The sequence below is a fragment of the Mytilus galloprovincialis genome, chromosome 1, assembly GCF_965363235.1.
Source record: "Mytilus galloprovincialis chromosome 1, xbMytGall1.hap1.1, whole genome shotgun sequence".
Taxonomy (NCBI): domain Eukaryota; kingdom Metazoa; phylum Mollusca; class Bivalvia; order Mytilida; family Mytilidae; genus Mytilus; species Mytilus galloprovincialis.
This window is the reverse complement of record NC_134838.1, coordinates 132,377,345-132,402,625: the sequence shown is the minus strand read 5'-3', so window position 1 is coordinate 132,402,625 and position 25,281 is coordinate 132,377,345. Positions and strand designations below refer to the sequence as shown.

At 33.4% G+C, this 25,281-nt stretch overlaps 3 protein-coding genes across 3 annotated transcripts in view; 1 reads left to right on the top strand and 2 right to left on the bottom strand.

The window, feature by feature from the left end:
* Nucleotides 1-6,184, bottom strand: part of LOC143060405 (ATP-binding cassette sub-family D member 3-like) — a 30,435-nt gene extending 24,251 nt beyond the window's left edge. The window contains exon 1 of the mRNA XM_076233601.1: nt 6,164-6,184. The gene's annotated coding sequence lies outside the window, so the exon portion shown is untranslated. The remainder of the gene's footprint in view (nt 1-6,163) is intronic.
* A 3,573-nt stretch (nt 6,185-9,757) lies between these two features.
* Nucleotides 9,758-25,281, bottom strand: part of LOC143060357 (ATP-binding cassette sub-family D member 3-like) — a 49,963-nt gene continuing 34,439 nt past the window's right edge. Inside the window, exons 21-27 of the mRNA XM_076233598.1 lie at nt 17,354-17,419; nt 16,004-16,117; nt 14,308-14,358; nt 13,402-13,446; nt 12,712-12,816; nt 11,905-11,961; nt 9,758-11,275 (exon numbers count right to left, since the gene is read on the bottom strand). Of these exons, the coding sequence (XP_076089713.1) occupies nt 11,198-11,275; nt 11,905-11,961; nt 12,712-12,816; nt 13,402-13,446; nt 14,308-14,358; nt 16,004-16,117; nt 17,354-17,419 (516 nt within the window). The 3' untranslated portion in view covers nt 9,758-11,197. The remainder of the gene's footprint in view (nt 11,276-11,904; nt 11,962-12,711; nt 12,817-13,401; nt 13,447-14,307; nt 14,359-16,003; nt 16,118-17,353; nt 17,420-25,281) is intronic.
* LOC143060389 (uncharacterized) lies at nt 18,226-24,014 on the top strand. Its single transcript, XM_076233600.1, has 2 exons — nt 18,226-18,326; nt 21,732-24,014. The coding sequence occupies exon 2, from the start codon at nt 21,736-21,738 to the stop codon at nt 23,416-23,418; it is 1,683 nt and encodes a 560-aa protein (XP_076089715.1). The 5' UTR covers nt 18,226-18,326; nt 21,732-21,735; the 3' UTR covers nt 23,419-24,014.

The following is a 25,281-nucleotide window of genomic DNA, read 5'->3' as shown; positions in this document are numbered from 1 at the left end:
AGTGAACAGCAATCTTTTATCTTTTCTCAGCTGGTGTCGGTCTTTGCTGGATGGCCAATTACGCGGAAAGCAGTAATTTGAAATCAAGAACTGAATTTCCACGTGTCTGTCTGTTTCATCCCATGTTAATGACGGTAAACCAGAATGTCTGGTCTCTTTTAAATATAAATCTAGATGAAAATGGCTATCTACAAGTGAGACTAAATGTTTTGTTATTTGAGTAGGATGCAGTTCTAGTTCTTTTTCGAAAGTGACTAAATTTTCTCCCGATTCTGTATGAGTAGGATGCAGTTCTAGTTCTTTTTCGAAAGTGACTAAATTTTCTCCAGATTCTGTATGGGCTATCAGAAGTGCCAGAATTTTCCAATGAAGTAATGATTGGGGATCTGTAGGTGGGTAGGCTGAATGTAAAAGATGCGACGGCTTGTATATGTTTACCTCATTAAATAGCTTTAATAACGGCATATCTGACCAATGATGTACCCCGCCGGAACAAATTGAAAAATCTGAATGCTTTTGAACAAATTTGATTAAACCTTCAAATTTAACTGGTATACGGTTAGCAATATCATCCAATAAACCGTTCATTAGATATGTCCATCTTTTCCCAAGCTGTAAAGTATCAAATGTATGTGGTTCCTCCTGGCTGTTGTGTATGTTTATTATATGAACCTGTACCAACTTTTCTTGTGCCAACTGTAGTTTACAGGTCCAGCATGCTGTGAGTGGCGAGGTATACCAAGGGAGATGGGAACAAATAACATGTCTCCTAACATTAGTAAATCTGCCTTGGCAAACTGGACAAGACTGCACTTTACTCTTACGTTTGGAACTGCCTCTAATTGTCGAACGAGGTTCCGGAATTTCACCCTCTATTGGATCATAGTCTGGTTCAAAATCGTCCATCATCTATAATAGACTATATATATAAAAATAAATATGCATATATATTATATATTGAATCCATACGTAAACATAGAAACGCATACAAACACACACAAAAAAACTACTGAATAGTTCGTCAGAAAAAAAAATCAAATCAAACCGTTTACAATACCAGACAAACATATAGGACAGATAGGACGCACAGAAACAATACAAATAAACATGACAAAATATACATGACGGATACGTATACTGCAATATATTTATTGAATAACACAGTATAATTACAAAACACAAAACATCACTATACATATATACAAATAGAACAATATCTTGTCTGTACATTATTCAACATAGTCGCACAAATAAGCGGGCTTCTTAACTTTCCGCTTTGTTCTTGACCCTTTTGTTGAATAGTCTTGTATATTAACATCCCTGTCATCGTTGTTAAAATCGTAAATAACTGTATCATCCATCTCCGGAATAATATCAATATCACTCAAACTGTTAACAACGATTCTGTGGCCATCTTCCAACATATTTTGGAGATAAAGTGAGTCTCTTAATCGATAGGCGTCATTCGCTGCAGTGTCATCACGGTACATCGGAACATCCGATGTTTCAACTGCAGTATCACGGTACATCGGAACATCCGATGTTTCTACTGACGCGTCACGGTACATCGGAATTTCCGATGTAATAAGACTCGACTCATCAAATAATGGCTCCAGATTCATATCTGTCTCTGTATCTTCTGGGGTTGTGGTATCTGTTTCTTGAACCTGTTTACATAGGTCAGATCTTTTCCTTTGTAGCCACACCGGAAGTTCACCGTCCGTACATATTTTTAATCGATCATGGTGTACGATCCAGTCTTTCTTTCTGTCGGTTATTTGAAACAAAACAGGATTTATCACTTTAGTGACTATATAGGGTCCTTTCATGGAGATTTCAGTTTTTTGGATTGTCCGATTTTAGTAACTGAATCACGTTTGTAAACAGCGTCCCCTTTGTAGTAGGTTTTAAATTTTGCCCTAAGATCATAATCTCTCTTCTGTCGTTGCTGTGCTGATTTAAGATTATCCCTAGCAATATCATGTATCAAATTCAGCATAATAATCAGATCTTGTATGTTTTCTACAGTCTCTTTTTCACATTGGTTTACAGCTTTAATAAAGCATCTGATAGCCTGTAAAATTATGCTATTGTACCTTTCGATTTGTCCGTTAGAGGAAGGGTGGTATGGTGTTGTCCTGGTCTTTTTTATTTGTAGTAGATCACATAGTTTTCTGATCATAACGCCATCCATATTTTGTCCTTGTTCAGTATGTAATTCCAACGGACAACCAAACTTAGAGATAAATCCATCAACCAGGGCTCTCGCAACAGTATCTGCAGTTTGATTTGGCAAGGGATAACACTCAATCCACTTGGTAAATTGATCAATTACCATTAATATCTACTTGTTCTTTTGTTCTGTCAGTGGTAAAGGACCAAGTATATCCATGTGTACTCTTTCAAATGGTATTTCAGAGTGATATTGGCCTAGTTTTGCCCTAGAATGTTCTCATGCTCTCTTGTTTTTGTTGCATATGCCACAGGATTTAACGTATATCTTGGAATCAGTTGACATTCCATGCCAAAGAGCGTACTGTTTAAGCTTCATTAATGTTTTAGTCTGTCCCATATGACCCGACAACGGCAAATTATGGCACAACTCTAATACCTGCCTTCTAATAATTTTTGGAACCATCAACAGCATCCTTGGTTTAACAGGGTCTTCCCATTCATAATAAAGCACCTCGTTTACCATTCTCAATTGGGTGCGGCAGGTCCAAAAATGTCTAACTGCTGGACTGCTTAATTGAAGTTCTAAGATGGTAGGTTGATGATTTCTTTCAAACCATTCAATGAGGCATTTTAAATCTTTATCCCATTTCTGTTCCTCACTGATTTCCTTTGAAGTATGACCTTCTATCCAATTACATCCTCCATCTTCGGGCGATATACGTCGGACTGTTATAGTCTGTGCATAGTCAACTTCTTCTTCAAACACTTTCCATTGATTCCTGGCCCTTGTGCAAAAATCACATCCGCCGCAAGGAAGCTGGTTCAATTCAATGATGGGTTGATATTCAAAACAGACTGGTAGTGTATCAGATATTCTTGATAGTCCATCGGCGTTCGTGTGTTGTTTACCAGCTCGATGTTGTATAACCATTTGATACTGTACAAGTTCCTCAATCCAACGTGCTAGTTGTCCCTCTATGTTTTTGAAGTTCAATAGCCAAATAAGGCTATTGTGGTCCGTCCTAACAATAAAGGGTTTACCAAGAAGATAATGTCTGTACTGTCGGGTGAATGCAATAATAGCAAGAAGTTCTTTTCTTGTTGTACAGTATTTACCTTGAGCAGGTGCAAGTACCTTGCTTGCAAAACTTAGAGTTTTCTCTTCTCCATCTTGCACTTGACTAAGTTCAGCACCTATTGTATCATCAGAAGCGTCTGTATCTAATATATATGTACCATGTGAGCTAGGGTGGTGTAATATAACAGCGTCAATTAAACATTTCTTCAATGTGTCAAATGCTTGTTGGTGCCTTTCTTGCCAAATAAAAGGTTTTTTCAGTCTTACAATCTCATGGAGGGGTAGTGCTATACTTGAATATTTAGGTATGTGATCCCGATGATAATTCATAAAACCCAAATAGGACTCTACATTTTTTTAATTCTTTGGATGGGCCAATTTCTAACGACTTCAACATTTTCTGGATTGACTTTACTCCTTCAGCACTGACAATCTTTCCCAAGAATTTAACCTCTTGCTGAAATAAATTACACTTTTTTTGGCTTCAACTTCAAGTTATATTTCCTGAATCTGTCCAAAACCTGTTTTAAGTTTCCCAAATGATTTGAAAAACTGTCGCCTAGAACTAGAACATCATCAAGATAAGCCAAACACTCTTTCCATGCCAGTCCTTGCAAGACGAGCTGTATCACTCTACTGAAAGTAGCAGGACTATTACACAGACCAAAGGCTAATTTTACATGTTCAAACTGACCATACTTTGTAATAAAGGCTGTCTTGTGTCTATCCCTTTCGTCAACCTGCAACTGCCAATACCCTGCAGCCATGTCCAGCGATGACATATATACATTTCCACCAAGTGTATCTAAGCAAGATGCGATGCTTGGAATCGGAAATGCGTCTTTTATAGTTACTTTATTTAAAGAACGATAATCAACACAGTACCTCAAGCTGCCATCCTTCTTTCTTACTAATACCGGAGTAGCTGCCCACTCAGAGGTTGATACCTGTATAACATTCTTCTCCAACATATGTTAAAGATGCTCTTCTTCCTCTTTTTCAAAGTGGAGTGGTGTTCTACGAAGCTTTTGTCTAATTGGTTTTGCATCTCCTGTATCTATTCTGTGCTTCACATCTCCATTAAACAAACCTATATCAAAGTCATCTTTGGAAAAAACATCTTGATATTCTAACAACAAATTTCTAACTCTAACTGCTTCACATTCGTTAAGTTTTCGTATGGACCGTTTGTACAGGTCAGTTAAATGGTCTGGCAGTTGTTTACTTCCCGTGTGTGTCGTATTCACCTTTCTGATCTTTGCTGAATATTTTTCACATCTTTCTTCACCAAATAGCATCTGTACTTCAATTCCTGATCCAAATAACTGTTTTTTCTTTAGAGTTGCCTCTTTGTCTGTTGGATTCCTAACTAAGAGATACATGTCTGCCTCCGGTTTACACAAGGAGTTTGGTGATAAAACTTTTCCAAGATTTGGTGATGGCTGTATCACAATATCGCCTTCTGATTTGGTGTCAAGTTTCACTTGGATGAATTGTGAACTGTATGGTGGTAAAACAGTCGTTTCCGCTACTACTGCTCTATACACTTTAACGTCCCCTATTTCAGTACTTGACATCTCTGTCGCCGATATTATTTCTTTATTCAATGTTATTGTATATTGTCCATGGTCAACAATAACTCTGTTAGTTTCTAAGAAATCCAAACCAAGAATTAGCTCATCTTCTATATCTGCTACTAGCATGTTACATTATATCTTTGATCTACCTATTTGTAGAGCGACCTTTTCTGCAACTTCTGCTTGAATTGTTCCTGCTGTCCTGATACATTTAGCAACAACAGTATCCGATAGCTTTGGCTTGGTTTGTAGTTTTCTAAATAGCTCTGTATTAAGTATTGACACTTGAGCACCACTATCAATTACTCCACGACTCTTAAAACCATTTACAAGTACTGGAATATACATAGTCTTTGCCTCAATCTGCGCCTTTCCTTTATACATGTATATTTCTCTGATCGTCACAGGTTGTGTTTGGCCAGTATCTGATTGGTGAACTGAAGATCGGCCTACATCTTCAGTCCGTTTTAGTTTAACTGTCTGCTTGGTGATGGTGACCTTGACCGATTCCCACCAGGTGAGTTGCTTCTACTTCTATTTCTACAATCTCTTGCATAATGTCCTGGTTTACCACAGCTAAAGCAGTTTGTGTCTCTGTTGCCGCCTCCCATGTTGTTCACAGGTGAATTTGGGAACTGTCGAGGTGGTAGTATTCTGTTGACACCAAAATATATATACGCAAAAATTCACGATCCAAAAAATATGCGATTTCTCAAAATCTCAAAATCAAAACGTACACGAGTGCAAATAGTGTCATGTAATGATCAAAATAAGTCAACGCGCAAAAATGGTATACGCTATCTCAAAATGCTGAAGTACGTACTACGAATCAAAATGTGGCGTAATATTCAAAATAATATCACGACAAAAAATAATAAAAACAACAAGTAAACAAAAAAAAAGTAAGGGGGGGGGGGGTCAAGGAAATAGAATATGTCAATACGCAAACATCAGAACATCTGATGTACTCTTACAGGGAATATATAAAGGTAAAGTATATAAATACTATATCAAAACGGAAACATCAGAACATCTGATGTATCTTATCAAGCTATAGTATCTGGGGAAAAGGGAGGGGGCAGTCTCAATGTCACCGGACTACTGAAAACAACAAAAATTGTATTAAATATAATGCATGAGTTCTACACACAGTACACAGTGAATAATACTCCTTACTTTTATCAGATATCTCTTTAAATAAAAGAGAAAACAAGTTTTTCTCTTTTCCAAAATTTGAAAAATTTGCCGCCAGATAATGTAAACAAACAGTGAGTTCGTCAAACAACTTCTGACACCAATTGTGGTGACTTAAGTATAGATATATATGACTTACCCAAGAGTGTCGCTGAGTACTCTTAGGTTGAGAGTTACACGGGTCTGTGTACAGCACCGAATTCCAGGCTCCTACGATCAGGGAACACGTCTGTCAGTTTGGCCGTCTATATTAACTCTAAGGGAATCCCCGACCATTCGGAACTCTCTTGACTAATGCATATGATGTTTGATTGTACCTAACCGGCGTACTCCACAGAATCATAAAAAGTCAAACGCAACAGATTTAATAACTGAAATCAAAGAAAAAAAGAAAATGCTCAAAAAAGCTCATAACAATTTGACAGCATTCACAACACATAGTTCAAAACTCCAATCATTTTCTTGGTGTACATCAAATTGAACAACAAGTACATACATTTCAAAGGTTTGTCGAAGATCTGAAAAATGGTGACAGGCCAAACAAAATTGACATCAAAATGAGGCAAAATGATGCGATAGAAAAGATACTAAGTGATTTAGAATCAACAGAATCCCTGGGAGAAGTAAGGATTGTTAAAACAGAAATAGCCTTGAATAGAGAAACAAGTGTGAGTAGGAAAGCACAAGTACAGTCCAGAGTACAATCAAACATAAACAACATGACAATGAATATTGAAACAAAAATAGATATAAACATTAAAAGCGTACAGCAGTGTCATGATTTGTCTGATAGATGGAAGAGTTATATCTGTTGAATGAGCAGGAAAGGTAATACCCCAGTCCCACTAGGCCACGATCGCACTACGATTTGTGAAAAAAATGCAAATTTTGATGATCGTAGTGCGATCGTGTAGATTGCAGTAAGGTCGTATCACGGTCGTGGTGAGGTCTTAAAGAACGTGAAGAGCGTGGACAACTTTGAACATGTTCAAAACAATCGTGGTGCGGTCGTGGCGAAATCAGGTAGTAGTAGAAGCGTAGTGAGAGCGCACTAAGATCGTAGAAAGATCGCTTAGTTCGCTGTACAATCGTAGCGAGAGCGAAGCGAAAGCGTGATTCTATTCGGAGAGACTGCGCTACGATCGCACAGCGACGTTATCACGACCTCACTACGACCATCACGTTCTCACTGCGACCCAACTACGCTTCCACTACGACTATACCACGATGTTCACGACCATAGTACAATTATAGTACGCCCTTGCCGTCCTCATCACGTTCTTCTTACGACCTGACTACGTTCACACTACGACCCTCGGAAGTTGTACATACATTATAACACACCCTCTGGTGTTGATTAATATACATTACAAGTTTAAAATCATAATGGTCCTTAATATATAGAGCGGATACAATTTGCTAGGGAAAGACGGATCGACAGATAGACGGACGGACATTTGACCTAGGAAGTTGTACATACATTATTACACACCCTTTTGTATTGTTTAATATGCATGTCAAGCATAATCTTCAAAATCAACCGGTTCTAAAAATATAAAGCGGACATGATTTGTTCCATAGGACATAATGTTGTCAACTGAAATCAATGTTTTTGACCTTGAACTTTGACCTAGGAAGTTGTACATACATCTTAACACACCTTCTGGTATTGCTAAGTATACATGCCAAGTATAAACTTCTCAAGATATAGGGAGGACACATCTTTACCATATGATATTTGGTTAACTGAAACCAGTTTTGTACCTTGAACTTTGACCTTGGAAGTTGTACAAACATTCTGTTACACCCTCGTGTGTTAGTTAATATACATGCCAAGTATAAAGTGTGAAATTATGACGGTTTCCCACCTTTTTCTACATAAAAAAAATACCTGTACCAAGTCAGGAATATGACAGTCGTCCATTCGTTTGGTATGTTTGAGCTTTAGATTTTGCCATTTGATAAGGGACTTTTTTTTTGAATTTCCTCGGATAACAGTATTTTTGTTCTACTATTGTTTTTAAGCTAATTCAGGTACATCATTACACACCAGTAAAATCACAAGAGTTAGACAAGGTTGTGTAATGTGTTATGAGTAAACCAATCAATCATAACCAGTAACACAGGCATTAAATGGGCTCTCTTGACCTATAGAGATGATCTGTACATGCGAGTTTGGCCTTGTTAAATCTAAAGACTCACATGCAAGCTAGAACCACCACATTAAAAAAGATCTCAAGTATGATTGGACATCAGCATCAAGTCATTAGAGGTAATGTATCTTTACTCATCAGAGCCTCCTGGTATAGATTTAAATGGAACACATCTGGAAGTTTCTTCATGGTTCACTTACCTGAGCAGGAACATCTGAAGGAGAAGTAGACATTGACATCCAAGATATGATAGAAAAAGCAAGAACAGCAGTTTTATCATGTACATCTTTTGAATACTCATTTTATAAAATTTACTGTTTGCAAAAGTATAAATTATTCTGAATTATAGGGATTTTCTGGTAACTAACAGAAAACCCTTGCCGTTTTTGGCACAACCTTTTTGATCTTTTGGTCCTCGATGCTGTTCAACTTTGTACTCGTTTCGGCTTTCAAACTTTTGTATCTGGGCGTCACACATAGGTCTTGTGTGGACAAAATATACTTCTGGCGTATTAAAATTTTGAACTTGTTGCCTTTTGTTGGCTGTTGTTCGTGAGATTCTTGGTCAATTGTGTTCATTAATTTATTTATATTGTAGTCCTGTGTTGTCATTTTGATGTTATATTTCACATGGCCATAAAAGTGCGAGGTTTGGCATGCCACAAAACCAGGTTCAACCCACCATTTTTTCCTTTAAAAATGCCCTGTACCAAGTCAGGAATATGGCCATTGTTATATTATAGTTCGTTTGTGTGTGTATTACATTATAACGTTGTGTCGTTTGTTTTCTCTTATTTTTGAGTGTAAATTCACATTGCGATAAGACGTGTCACGGTACTTGTCTATCCCAAATTCATGTATTTGGTTTTGATGTTATATATATATGTTATATTTGTTATTCTTGTGGGATTTTGTCTATGTGTGTTACATTTTAGTGTTATGTCGTTGTTCTCCTCTTATATTTAATGCGTTTCCCTCGGTTTTAGTTTGTTACCCCGATTTTGTTTTTTGTCCATGGATTTATGAGTTTTGAACAGCGGTATACTACTGTTGCCTTTATTTAAAGCTACTTCACATCTGTAAGTCTAACAACATCAATAAGATCACCAAACTGACTATGATAGCTGCGTACAAGCAGCGCTGCTTTATGGGTCAAAATGCTTGAGAATCACCAAAAAGGACATCAATAAGCTTCCCAGTTTTCACAGTAAACAAATCTTAATGAATGTTTCTGATCAAACTATTAACTCATAACAGATTAGGGCCAAATTAGTCATAAATCAATTGGTCCTCATGATTTCTCTATTTTTCAGAATATTTTGAGTATGTAGACTTTAATTAAAGGTTACTGTTTTGATCTGAGGTATACCTTTTTTACAAGTGATACAACAATTTTATATGCACCGAATTTAGTAATGACAAAATGCACAGCATATTGAATATTGACTTGTTTTGCTAAACATCTGGATAATCCCTCTTTTGACATCACTTAAATAATGTCAGAGTCATCAGTGCTACTTAAATAATTACATTTTCTGAAAGTCTTCCTTCTGAGTATAATAAAAATGTGAATTGCAATGGTTTTAAACGATTCTTTATTTTAATGAATTAATAGAACCAATGTTAACCAAATAAGTCCACAAGCTACACTCGTCCTTTACATTATGTAAGAAGATGTTTTAAAACAGATATAAAACTATTTTATTAAAAATCATAAGCTTATTCATCTTGATACATTATATATATATCTAATATCAGATGAGTAACAAACAGAAATGGAAAAGATTGTGACTATTTGTTAAAATATGAAATCTAGTCAAAAATTCTGTTTTACATCAATTATCTACAACAATAACTTCTATATAAACAATCTCTGTATATTACACTGTGTCCAATTATAAAATGTTATGACACAAAATCGTCTCAAATATGAAAATATGACAACTTACACATATTTCAGGTGGGAAGATTGTAAATATGAGAGGTTCACAAATATAACAGGTGAGCAGATTGTGAATAAAAACATAAAGATCTTCCCAAGTCATTAGTTAATTTGTCAATGAAAATCTTACCCAAAAGTTTGAAACTTAAATTAATGGTTGAGTATAATCCTTTTTAGAGGGACAATAGTGTTCCAAATTACATTTTCTTTTAATCAGATTTTGGCTTGTAATCTACCTAATACTAACGTCAGAATCAGTCAGAAAAATACAAATTTGAAACATTTTTCATTATCACAAGTTTTATCTATAAATAAATAATATTTTCTATTCTATGTCATCATAATTATCTATAAATTGTTTTTTAATCATATGTACATCCTGATAAAAAAAAAACACCTGTATTATACTCATTGTACAATGTATACAAAATTATATTATGACATTAAATATCACATCACAAATTGTGCAAGTAATGAAACATTGTGTACAGAATATACATCATATCACGATTTGTACAAGTAATAAAACAACTTGTACCCTCACATAGAGTCTCTCCCAATATAAGGGTGGTACAGGGTTAATTGTTTTGACATGTTAAATATTTCAATGGGTTAATATTTCATCAATGTGATGGGTCATACCTGTTTACCTTCTGTTGAGTTGTCTTTAAAAACTGTGTTCTTCGCATACATGATTATATGAATGAAACAATGGCTATAGAGCCAAATGTCTGTATCAAACTAAGTATGCTGATACCCCCTTCTCCCCCCTGTGTACACTATAAACATCACAGTACAAATAAATGAACAGAGTGTACACTCTATACAACATCACTGTACAATTTGTACAGTTCATGGAATAATGTTTACACTAAATACATCACATTAAAATTAATTGAACAATTTGTACAGTTCATGAATAAGATCTATACAAAATACATCCCATCAAAAGTTTTACATGTAATTGAACAATGTGTACATTATATACATCACAGTACAATTTGTACAAATTGTTGTATATACATATTAATAAAATACAATGTTTTCAGTTTTGAAAGTCCTATCATTAAAGCAGTTATCAAGATCCAAACTCTGTGGTATCAGATGTAATTGGTTTGAACTCGTACGCTCCTCTACCATCCATCTGTAGGTAAAACTGAAATGGAAAAAACAATAAAAATTAGGACACAGGAATCTTACAAATATAAAACCAAATGGTTTATTCTGTTTTGAATTTTCCTCTGTATTTGGTATTTTTGTGATTTCACTTTTTTTTATCCAGAAAACTGAATATTTGTACATGAGGTTCACTATATAGTTAAAAGGAATTCCAGTTTATGTGTATTGAACTTCAGGAAGAAATTTTCAAATTAAATTTTATTGACCAATATCACATTGAATCATAGTTAAATCAATGACAAGAAAACTAATATGTCTTTTTGCTGAAAATGTGCATATTAGCAGTCTTTTCATGATGTCATAAATATCACACATTTTTATCTACCACAAATATTCCATGAAAATTGATAAATTTCCATTTACTTTTTGGACTCGCTACACAATGGTCCAGATCAATCTAGTTATCAAACTCACACAAAGATGAACTTGATTTTGAGTTCATTTTATCAACTGATTTTACATTACATATTATTCATTAACACTATAAAGTTATATTAGTTTGGGTTATTGGTCATGGTTAAATAGGAATTAGAATAATATTAAAGAAGTGATAGTTACAGTAAAACCATTAACAACACTCTCACAGTAAAAGAGTTATTAACAAACCTCATGATGTTTCCATAATGATTTTCTGTGTGATACTGTGAACAATGTTATTCCAACCTATAAATATAATACACATATTATGATAACAGGTATCACACAGAGTGTTAAATCTCAATACCAAGTAACATCAGAGTACCATGAATTCCTCATTATTCATTGGATACCTATTTGCAGATTAAGGGGGTAATCAATTTAAATGTTTCGCCAATTACAAATTTTCTATCACCATGATAAGCTTGCATGTCACTTTTGTCCAATTTGTCCTGACTCCATGTTAATACTACTGCTTGTCTCCCATTGTACAATGAAGTGCATTATTAATGTAAATAACACAGTCTTCCTCATGGTTGATTAAAATATATCTGCTTATAGAGTCTTATACAAAAAGCTTATTCAACCTAAAGGAATTTTCTACAAAATTTAGTCCTGGTATCTATGATGAGTTTATTTCTAAGAAATAATAAAAAAAAAAAAATTGTAGAAATTTAATGAGAAAACTTAAAAAGAAAATATACAGTAATCTGTCATACTTTTTGTAAATGCTATTTTTAATAAAATAAATGATGTTGAAAGTTTAATTATTCTTCTACTTATTGGTTTTAATGTCTGTTTAATATCTATCTTTTAGATCATTGATTGTGTTGTAGACTGTGAACATTTTACTGAGATCTTTGACTACGTTTGTGTATTGAAAATTATTAATTTAACTGACTTAATAATACATATTGCAGGTTTAAACAAATATCAATGTAAATGCATTCCATCAGTTGGAATTGAGGACATATCAATTTAAGATAAATTACAAACCTCTCTACAATACTGATAAATAAAACCCTCTACATCCACACTGACTGCACTCGTACATTCATCTAGGATAGCAAACTGTGGCTTATGATAAAGTAATCTGGCCATCTACAACAAGCAAGGATACCTTCAGAATGATGAACAAATACTATATACATGTACTATGATTTTATTCTACAATTAGATAATTTACACAAATTTTCTATAACTCTACCTCATGAAAGCTTTTTAAGAATGTTCAATATTTTATAATAACTAGATGAGTCGGAATGACATAAATGACACTTCTTGCAAAACAAGCTTTAAACAATTATTAGGTGTTGAAATTTATAAAGTCCAAAGCCTAAATTTTTTGCATAAATCAGCAAAGCGGAACCAAACAAACGTAAACTTGATTTGTAACCCATCATAGTTGACTCACATACTACAAAACAGCTAAATATATGAAGGCATTTAGAAGGAAATTCTATATAGCTGTTTGTTGTGGAATAAGGGTAACATTAAATAGCTCCAAACTAAGCCAATGGGATGTAAGAAAATTCTTATAAGCAAAGTTCTATGTCATTCTACAGTTAACATTCTGATACTATTGTCTATGATGAAAAATCAAAAATATGATCAATACTGATTTGTTAAAGATCATCATATAAAAATAAATCACTTTAAAAAATAACTGAGTACGTCTGTACTTACTGCAACTCTTTGTTTCTCTCCACCACTTAACACATCCATCCAATCCTGTAAATACATCAACTCTTTTAAATCTGTATATATATATGTGGAATAAGTCCTTATTTAAAACCATATATGTGGAATAAGTTCTCATTAAACACAATAAATTCTTATTAAACAACTTCATATGTGGAATAAGTTCTTATTAAACAACTTTATATGTGGAATAAGTTCTCATTTAACACTTTATATGTGGAATAAGTTCTTATTAAACACTTTATATGTGGAATAAGTTCTTATTAAAAACTTTATATGTGGAATAAGTTCTCATTTAACACTTTATATGTGGAATAAGTTCTTATTAAAAACTTTATATGTGGAATAAATTCTTATTAAAAACCCTATATGTGGTATAAGTTCTTATTAAAAACCCTATATGTGGTATAAGTTCTTAAACTCAATAAAAACTTGATAAGTGGAATAAGATTTTATTAAAAACTTTATATGTGGAATAAATTCTTTTTAAAATCTTTATATATGGAATAAGTTCTTATTAAAGATTTAAAAATTCTTAAACTCATTAAAAAAACCTTTAAACTTGGAATGAGTACTCAAACTTATAAAAAAAACACCTCATATATGTGGAACAAACTCATATATAACAAATTTCAAATGCTTAACAAGTTCTCAAACTCATTTAAAACTTTAAATGTGGAATGAGTATTCAAACTAGTTAAAAAAATTCCAAAACATATAGATAAGAAAGCTGTGTTACAGACAAATAGTTGCTCAAGACAGTTTTATTTGAAAAGCAAAACATTTCACAACATTGTGCATTTTTTTATAAGAAATTCATGATAGAAAATCCCTTCATGCACTTGATACAATGAAAAGCAAAAGAACATCAATAAATCTGTCATAACTTACTTGTACAGAATCCCAGCCCCCTTCTCTTTCTAGGATGTACTCCAGCTGTACCTATAAAGATTTAATTTAAAATCAATTACAACAAGCGTAAAACTGAATGCCCTCTCTGCTATTGCAGGGGCATAAAAAGCCTTATTCATATAAATAATAATGAATTTTTCATCCATCTTTTAATCCTGAAAGAAATTTATAAGACTAAGCACCCAAATCCATTTACCTTTTAAAGCGATGACTTCCACGAATCAATTAAGAAGCAATCTTCTATCAAGGAAATCAAGACCTGGAATATTGTATCAAAGTAAGAGATATACAGTCAATACACATTCATTGCTGTTTATTTTTTCTTAAATTGAAATCATCTCTTTTGTCATAAAGTTAAGTTCTTAACAAACTTATTGTTCAGGGCAGATAGATCTTCATCTGATAAACAATTTAATCCCTTGTCAGATTTGCTCTAAATCCTTTGGTTTCAGAGATATAAGCCAAAATCTACATGTCACCCCTATGTACTATTTATAGACATGGTGGCCATCTTGGTTGGTTGGCTAGGTCACGCCACACATTTTTTAAACTAGATACCCTACTGATGATTGTGGCCAAGTTTTTTTAAATTTGGCCCAGTAGTTTCAGAGGAGAAGATTTTTTTTAAAAGAATACTAAAATTTTTGAAAAATGGTTAAAAATTTACTATAATGGGCAATAACTCCTTAAGGGTCAACTGACAATTTTGGTAATGTTGACTTATTTGTAGATCTTATTTTGCTGAACATTATTGCAGTTTACAGTTTATCTCCATCAATAATAATATTCAAGATAATTACCAAAAACTGAAAATTTTTCCTTAAAATTACTAATTTGGTGGCAGCAACCCAACAAAGGGTTGTCTGATTCATCTGAAAATTTCAGGGCAGATAGATGTTGACCTGATAAACAATTTTAACCCAGTCAGATTTGCTCTAAATGCTTTGGTTTTTGAGTTATAAGCCAAAAACTGCATTGTACCCCTATGTTCTATTTTTAGCCATCACAGCCATCTTAGTTGGTTGGCCGGGTCACCGGATTCATTTTTTAAACTAGATATCCTAATAATGATTGTGGCCAAGTTTGGTTTAATTTGGCCCAGTAGTTTCAGAGGAGAAGATTTTTGTAAAAGTTAACGACGACGGACAACGACGACAGACGCTGGACGCAAAGTGATGAGAAAAGCTTCAGGCCAGGTGAGCTAAAAAGAAGATGTGGTATGATTTCTAATGAGACAACTCTCCACAACAGACCAAAACGACATGGTAATTAATAACTATAGGTCACTGCACAGCCTTCAACATTGAGCAAATCCCAAACATAGTCAAGATATTGAGCTGTAGTGACTATGTCTTTGGAATCCTTTATTTCTTCAATGGAATATCTGTAGGGAATTCAACTATAGAATTCAACTAAGCAAACAACACATTAATTCACAAATGTTTAAGGCCTAACAGAACTACATATTAATTCACAAATGTTCACAGATTTTGAATTGTCAGTGTTGAATAACATCGACAAAATCTTGACAACCCTTTTTTTTAATGACATCAGATCTGTTTTGCTTGTGAATTTATCAATTTATTTGATTGTAACCAATGTAAAAGAATGTCCCCCATCTACATAGCCAGCATCTTTCGGAGAGAGAATTTTTTTTTCTTCATTTAGTGACTACCTTTTTAAGAATATCTTCTAGCTGAACATCCCTTATTCCTTTCTTTAATTGGCTGTCTCTGCTATCAGGATATATTACTTGATCTCTCAATGTTCCCACAGTCATATACGGCCTCTGTAGAAAGTACAAAATGTTCAGGTAAGGTATAAGAAACAAACAATATATATACGGTCTCTGTAGAAAGAAAAAAATGTTCAGGTAAGGTATAAGAAACATACAATATATATATGGTCTCTGTAGAAAGTACAAAATGTTCAGGTAAGAAAATTCAACATGATCCTATTAATAAGTTTGCAATGATATCCTTACATATGAATCATACATTTAACAAGTCTGATATGCAAAACTTTCCAAGTCCATCAAACATGACTGAGTTGTTGATGAGATGTGCCAATACTAAAACAACTTATGGTTCCTGGTTTTCCTGAACTATTTATATTCTTGCTAGCATGATATTGTTGCATTTTTCTTTATTTCTAATTAAAGCATCTGAACTTTCAGTAACCATGTCTGAGGTAGCAAGGATATATAGTATCTATGCAAATGAGATGTGCAAATACTATTACGAATAAAATTGAGAAAGGAAATTGTGAATATGTCAAAGCAACAACAACCCAACCATAGAGCAGACAGCAGCTGAAGGTCTCCAATGGGTCTTCAATATAGCGAGAAACTCCAGCACCCGTAGGCGTCCTTCAGCTGGCCCCTTAAAAATATGTATACTAGTACAGCAATAATGGACGTCATACTAAACCCAGAATTATACACAAGAAACTAAAATTAAAAATTATACAAGACTAAGAATGTATACCAAATATCATGGACTTACCTTTCTTGAAGTTCCCCCGTAGCTGACCTCAATCACAAACTTTAACATGAAACAACTTTGCAAAAATATCAAAACAATAAACCATGACTGTCTATGGAGGCCAATATAATATCACTGGAATGTGCTACTGAAAATTCTAAAATTGTTGTGATGTAGCCATTCCCCTTTAACTGACTTAAATCACAAACTTTCACATGAAACAACTAGCTATGCAAAAATTTAAAGATCAATTAACTATGACTATCTAGGCAGGTCCATATATTGTCACTGAAAATAAGATGTGCTGATGCATTTAGGAGCAATAACTCATAAAATGATTTTCCTGACAAGATTTTATAAAATGGACATGTTGATTGGCAGACCAGATCATAGGAAATTCTTCAGTAAAGTTAACTGATGACAAAACAGGCTGTGGATAGATGATTGAGGTTAAAGATAGACAACTGACACAAAATGAATGGTCAAACATAACAAAGTTGCCAAAGTTTAACTAGCACAAGAATAAAAAAAAATTGACTTACCTGAGGAACATAAAATAGTTTTCCTTTTTCTGGCTTTGTCATTGTGCCACCAAATAATGGCCATAACTACAATAGAAATGTTGTAAGAGTGATGATAATAAATTAGTTTTTAATGTCTAATGGCATATAAAACATATGTATCAAATACTATACAAGAAAATGTTGTTGATATGAATATTACCCCTGCCTTTTAATGGACCAACAACACAGACAGATTATTAACACGCTAGTTCCTAGTTCCCAAGGTAACAGCATTAAAGGACATCTTGTTCCGACTCTGAGCTGACCAAAGTCCATATAATTATGACAGCATTTTTAATTTTATGATGTGATGTTGTTGGAAGCTAGGGCGTCACAGCAAAAACTTCAATAATAACTTTCAAGATGTCATAATTATTAGGACTTATCTCGATAAATTGCCTCTGCCTATTTTAGAAGTGAACCAATCGCCTCCCACATTGTAGGCAAACACCTAATCAAAAGACAAGTAAGTCAGTTTTATGAATATAAATATGAATGTTACCAACTATACTGAGTGACATTTCTGAACTAATGTTTTATATGGATGACAAAACAAAACAGAAATTATCTGAAGTACCTTTTACATGTTTTATAAACTTGATGATCAATAATTCTAAAATAATGGTAGACATTCAACTGTGACAATTGTACAAAATTAATTGTTATATAAATATTATATTCAAAACTGACATAGATTTTCTAAGGTAAACAATTTAAATGCCTGCATTATGATATGTCTGATAACACAGTAACATGGTTATTGACCTATGTCATATTAACTGGGTCAGGTATATAAATATCTATTGGTTACTTTGATCAGGATTCAACATGTTCTAATAAACTTCCTGGTCGGCTGATATTTTTTGTCAAAAATTTTAACTGCCATACACACAATGGGAGTTATATTCAAATAAGATGATTTAATATAAAGAATAGATTTGTTTGTAAACAGGTATGACGATCTTTTCACATACACATGGACAAATATTTAACAATGTCTTAAGAAATTTGTGTCATACAAATTGACCTTTCAACTTCAATAACCTCTAAAGGAAATGAAGGATGTAACATTAAAATTACAAATCCATTTCTAATTTACGGATAGGGATGATAAAGTTTTATTTTATATCAAATTAAAACTTGTTCCAAATTTTAGTGTAAATCAAAGTGCTGGATAGCACCTCTGGAAAGTTTGCAACTGTATATGTGTATTATTTCAAATAGGTTATAGACGTGTATTATTTCAAATATGTAAACAGTTTTGATTTTTCAAACTAAACCATTGTCTCGCCAACAATTTCCAAAAATCACTTTTTATGCCCCATTTATGGGCATTATGTTTTCTGGTCTGTGCGTCCGTTCGTTCGTCCGTCCGTCTTTCCGTCCGTTGGTCTGTCCCATTCAGGTTAAAGTTTTTGGTCAAGGTAGTTTTTAATGAAGTTGAAGTCCAATCAATTTGAAACTTAGTACACACACACACCCGTGATATTGCGGGTCAGTGACTGAATTAAAGTATATAACTATGCGTACGCCTTATTTTAGTATTGGGATTGTCATCTGATAAAGTCATGCCGATTATAAGATGCACAGTGTTCTCTGCTTTCAAAATCTTTCTGTTTGAACCCGTCAGCCTGGAACTTATCAATTATTGGTAATATTAATTATTTGGAAAACAAAAGGTCCTGGAATGGAGTATTTGTCAATCAACAGCATTGTCCTATATTTATTAATTAAGTTATAAATAAAGTTGAATTCTTTGATTCACTGTTTTATGTCATGCTCGCTAACAAATTGAAAACTGTACCTATACGCCTTATTTTAAGTCCCGATTTTTAGTATTCGTATTGTCATCTTAGAAAGTCTTACTGCTTAAAATACTACAATGGGGAACAATTTGCCAATGATTGAATTTAGTAGTGTCAACCCTGTGACTATGATCCGTGTATATGGCAAAATCCGAAATACACCGTTTGGTGGTGCACCTGTCAAATGAGAAACGTTCAGATAAGGTAATAGGTAACAGGTAAATATTAATTATGTGGAAGAGTGGTGTAATTTTTAATCAACACCATTGTCCTATATTGGATATATATAAAATTGAATTCTTTGATTTGTCGTTTTTACCCCATGACGGCTGATAAATTGGACCTCGTTATTTTAGTATTATAAGAGTTCCCTATGATATAATCTTTCTGATTTTAATGCCAAATTAGAGATTTTACTCCATTTTCATGGTCCACTGAACATAGAAAATGATAGTGCAGATGGGGCATGCGTGTACTGGTGACACATTCTTGTTTTATATACCTATTCTTCTAAATCTAAGACCGTTTTTATGTTCACCTGATAAATGTATAACCGAAGAAAGCTACAAGTCAAACTTATATATATAAAGGTATATATACTTGATAGGGTATACTGAAAATTTCTTAACTAAAAGAGACGCCAACAAAATTCAAACTTGACTTGTGTTTTGTGGTTGCGTATAAGTTTCATAAAATTTGGTTCAGGCAAACTAAAGTAAGAGAACAGAAATCAATTTTGGGATGTATGGACGTACGTACAAGTAAGGGACGTACATACTTACAGAAAAAACAAGGATAAAACTCAATGTGGTGAGGGCATAACAATAGTAGTATGACCTCAGGAATAAAAAGTGTATGTACACTAGATTCATACAATGTTGATCTGAGGTGCTTATAACCCTGTAACAACTTTTAGTTGCTGCTGTGTAATTACCATTGAGGCAATGACATTTGAGATTTTTGTTTTACACCATTTATTTGATATACAAGTAATCATTGCCTCTGTGGCGACACATTGTTTATTATAATCAATTACAAACGAAAGTGAACCAACGCCTGGTGAGTCTGTAGTACGGTAGAGTTCATAAAGTGGATACCCGAGGGTATGCAGGGTCGTTATGATAAAAACATAAAATGTAGAGAGTCTTATAACAACAACACTTTAGGGACTGCTGCAGAAATTTATTGTTCGACATGTTTCGGTGCCTAGGGCACCGTCATTAGGATAAAAACAATATACATAAAATCATGTTGAAGTACAAAATCGGGTTGTTAAATTTTAAACGTCACAATGTTACAATGGTAAGTAACGTTATTAATAGCAGCGTACTGAAAGTGAAAGTTCATTGTAAGTATGTAAATAAACTATAAAAAGAAATTAAAATAAAATGTTTTTGTTGTGAAAATGTTTGTTAAAATTATTCTGCCAACACCAAAATTATCTTGTTTTAAAAGATTTGGGCGAAAAAGTCAAGAAAACATTTCGAGTTGAAATCAAACAATTGTTTGCCTATCTGTGTCCAAATCATGTACAATCTTATCTCGTATTTGTATTTTGAATGAGGTTACAATATATCAATTATTCTACAATTAGGAATCCATTTTTAACCTAAAAAAGCAGGAAAAAGTTGACATCGATCATATGGTAAAGGAAGGATGTGTGAGGTCCCTCTGTTGTGCATTTTCTATAGATAGAACCTGTAAGACCACTTGTCTTATGACACCACTTTTTGGTCCCCCTTCAGTGGTCTCGTAAAAAAGTTTGTGACTTATATCTTGTATTTGTTTAGGGTCATGGCATCCAATAAACCTATACCATGTGGACCTGCCCATAAGGTTTAATAACTTATATTTTGTATAAATTTAGGGTTATGGCATCCAATAAACCTAACATGTGGGTACCCAAATTGCACCTATTTTGACAATTTTTTAACCTACATTAAATTATGATTCAGACAAAAGTTTTCATTATGTGTTTATCTTGTAGATGTATCATTATTTACTATATGGTTTCCCCATATTCTGAATCTATATGGAATTATAGAAAAATTGGTCTGAACTGACTTCCAAACCATCAATGTACCCAAATTGTATCCATGCTTAAATTGGCATCGCCAAAAGTCGAATAACAGAGGTTTTGTTTAATTTCTTCAAATATTTTGGACAAATGGATATTAGTCCATGCTTACTCATCATTTTTTAAGAAATGGATGCTTGTAACATATTGTATTTGCTAATTTCAAAAAGATGACATTTTGATGACGTCGCATGGTGACATTTCCGTACATTTTTTGCTTTTTCAGTAAACACTTCATCTATTGATAAATACTGTGAACGTTTTGTGTATATCTAAACTGTGCTTACCTATGTTGAAAGATGTGCATAGTATAAAATTACAAATCCTGTAGTCTCAAGGAAATCTTGTAAGGTTTTCGCTTCTATTTTTGCTAAATAGTTGCAATTTGGGTACTCTGTGCAATTTGGGTACCGTTAAGTTGTACTATGTGGACCTGCCCATGAGGCTAAATAACTTATATCTTGTATATTTTAAGGGTCATGGCATCAAATAAGCCTATACCATGTGGACCTTGTCAAGAAGGAAAAGTACACACAAAAGCTGACATCTGGTGTTACAATTGTGATGAAGGATTATGTTCAACATGTTCTGGTCATCATAAAAGATCAAAAGGAACACGTGATCATAAAACAATTGATGTCAAAAGTTATAAACCCTCCATCAGAGCTATCCATACAGAATGTAACAAACATGGTCAACAGCTTAACTTGTACTGTCCCAATCATTTAATGCCTTGCTGTGATAAATGTATTTCCACAAATCATTCAAAATGCCCGGGAATAAAAATTTTAGCGACTGTTGTGGAGAAAACAAAGATTGATGAAACAAAAGAGTCTGTGGAGAAAGATATCAACTCCATCTTACATCTCTTGGATAAAATGGTAAACAATAAATCTACAAACATCAAAACTGAAGAACAACAATGTGAAGGCATAAAGAAATCAATCCACAAAATTAGGGAGAAAATGAATAAACATTTAGACCACCTGGAGAAGAAGTTATGCCAAGAAGTAGACATCATCTGGAATCAGGAAAAGTCAAACGCAACAGATTTAATAACAGAAATCAAAGAAAAAAAGAAAACGCTCAAAAAAGTTCATAACAATTTGACAGCATTCACAACACATAGTTCAAAACTCCAATCATTTCTAGGTGTACATCAGATTGAACAACAAGTACATCAATGTCAGCGTTATGTTGACGATCTGGAAGATGATGAGAGGGCAAAAGAATTTAGCATCAAAATGGAGGAAAATAATGAAGTAGAAAACATACTAAGCAATTTAGGATCACTAGAATCCATAGGAGAAGTAATGATTGTAAGGACAGAAACCACCTTTAATAGAGAAACCAGTGTGAGGAGGAAAGCACAAGTAGAATCACGAGAACGATCCAACATAAACAACATGACCATGAATATTGAGTCAAAGATAGAGATCAACATAAAGAAGATCATTAATGACATGATTTGTCTGATGGATGGGAGAGTTATAGTAGTGGAACAGGATGGTAAAGTTAACCTGTTTTCTTCTAATGGTAAACTACAGAAACAATTACCTATACCTGGTGGAGCCTACAGTGGTACACAGATCAATCAGAACACTATAGCCATAACTTATCCTGCTGAGAGAGCCATTAAGATCTTCAATATAGAGAATGAAACAGTTACCAAAGTCATCACATTAGACAAATACGGCAAAGGATTATCATTCTCCAATAATTCTCTGGCTGTAGGTTTGTATCATAATGAAATCCGTATTATAGACTTGGAAGGAACTACACTGAAGTCAATACAGGCTAAGAGTAAATCAAACCTGTGTAACCTTGTTTACTGTAATGACAGAGTTATCTATAGTGACTCGGTAGGTAAAGCAGTATACTGTTATGATGAATCAAGTAAACAGATCTGGAAATATACACAGGATTTAGAGGGACCAAGAGGACTTTGTAAAGATACTTATGGTAACATTATTGTAGCTGACTATTACGCTAAAAGAATAGTAGTAATATCAAAAGATGGACAGAATAGTAAAGTACTGATTAGTAAAGAGGATGGTCTGAAAAATCCTCTGTGTATTTGTTTTAAACATAATGAGTCTGCAGGTTTTATTTGTAATTACATTGGCACATACTTGGCAAAATTCAATTTATCTTCTAGATAAGGTTTCCATTGGGGAAAACTTTACTGTCTTATTATTCTAAATATTAATAAATCAATGCTATGAGGTAAATGAATTCAAACAGTTATCTTTTTCAAATCAGGTTAACAACAATTTTGACTGATCAATCTTAATTCTGGTTACTAGTACTATAGTGCAGTGTATGACCTGCAATTTTTGGAAAATTTGTTCTTATAGTTTATGCACAAAATAGTAAGTAGGGGCTGAAATAACATGTAAAACAAATTTGGGGAATGAATTTTTAAGGAAAGTAGTGATTTGGTACAGTTTCAAAATGTCAAATATAAGTACATGAAGTATGACTGAAGCTTTCAAATGAACTACAGACCACTTGACATTAAATATCTATTTTTAGAGTTAGAGCCGAGATTTATTTTTATAAAAACAAATAAATTCTGTGCATATAATTGCTTTAAACTAAAAAACTAAAAAAAATATTCTAAACTTTTGATGTTTTTTAAGCAAGCCAAAATACTTCTTTCACATAGAACATTGTAGAAATAGTTCTGAATATATATTCTATTTATACAATTATAAATTCATTTTGGCACATCTGGTTCAAAATGACAAAGTTATAATCCCTTATCATTATTTGTGTTATTAAGTCAGTTTTGGTAATTAGTTATCAATGGTACCAGGTTTATAATTTAATACACCAGAGGCGCATTTTCTCTACATAAGACTCATCAGTGATGCTCAGATTTAAAATAGTTATAAAGCCAAACAAGTACAAAGTTGAGGGCATTGAGGACTTTAAATTGTTCCATGATTCTTACATGTTTTAAGCATAATTTATTTTCACAACCACCCCTGATCTATAAAGGTTTTTGCATCTTGGTATTAAAATCATCATTGACAACTTTTGGTAACTGAACATTCTGGATCCTAGGTTGAGGTTAAGGGTTTCCTCAAGGTAGTTAGGTCTGAAAATGTTTTGATAATGCATCTAAAATATGCTGTTTTTGACACATTCCCCATTTTAATTCTCAATTTAAGCTTTAATTTGAAGCATAGATTGTACTACTATAAAGGGATTTGTCTGACCTTTTAGTAAGTGAAACTTGTCCTTTAAACGGCCACTGGAAAAAGAGGGCATGTTGGAAAGAGGAAGAATTTAGCAGACCTATCCATCAAGTGTTTGAAGCGGCACTAGTCGTAAAATTCATGTTCAATTATATTCAAATTCTCATACTAGAAATTTACGATGCATAAATTGGAAATATTGTGACAGCATTTTCAGTGTATTTAAGTCTAGACCCCATCTAATTAACCATTGATGTTACCTTCCAAAGACTGCCAATGGTTATATAACCAGATAAAAACATAAACAAATATATAAATAGATAGAGAACTCATGCAACTGTGTTTTTCTAGGACTGTTTGATTTCATATAATAGGTTAAAACAATATATATGTTAATAAAAAAAATTCCTGTATAAGAACAAGTTTTTATAGATCAAATCAGCCAACTAAATGGTTTACCCTTGTTTCACTTTCATTGTTGACATTCTTTTACTTGCTGAACACACACAGTTCATGCTAAGAGGTTCAATAGAGTTACACATGAATATGGATTAAATAAGATCAAAATTATTAACTTTGCAGGTGAATATTTCATAAGTGACATTTCTTTGTTACTTTTGGCATACTGAACAAAACTGGCTTCTTCGAGCAAATTTTTATTTCATCATTTCACTTTCATTAATGATTTTATCATTTTCTATATCTTGCAGCTAGTGCCCCTTTAAAATGCAGAGCATAGAACTTGTCTAATGAGAGGCATATAATTTAATGTACTGATTTCCACCAGACATGGCTGTGTTTTTTACCACCCAACAGCATTAA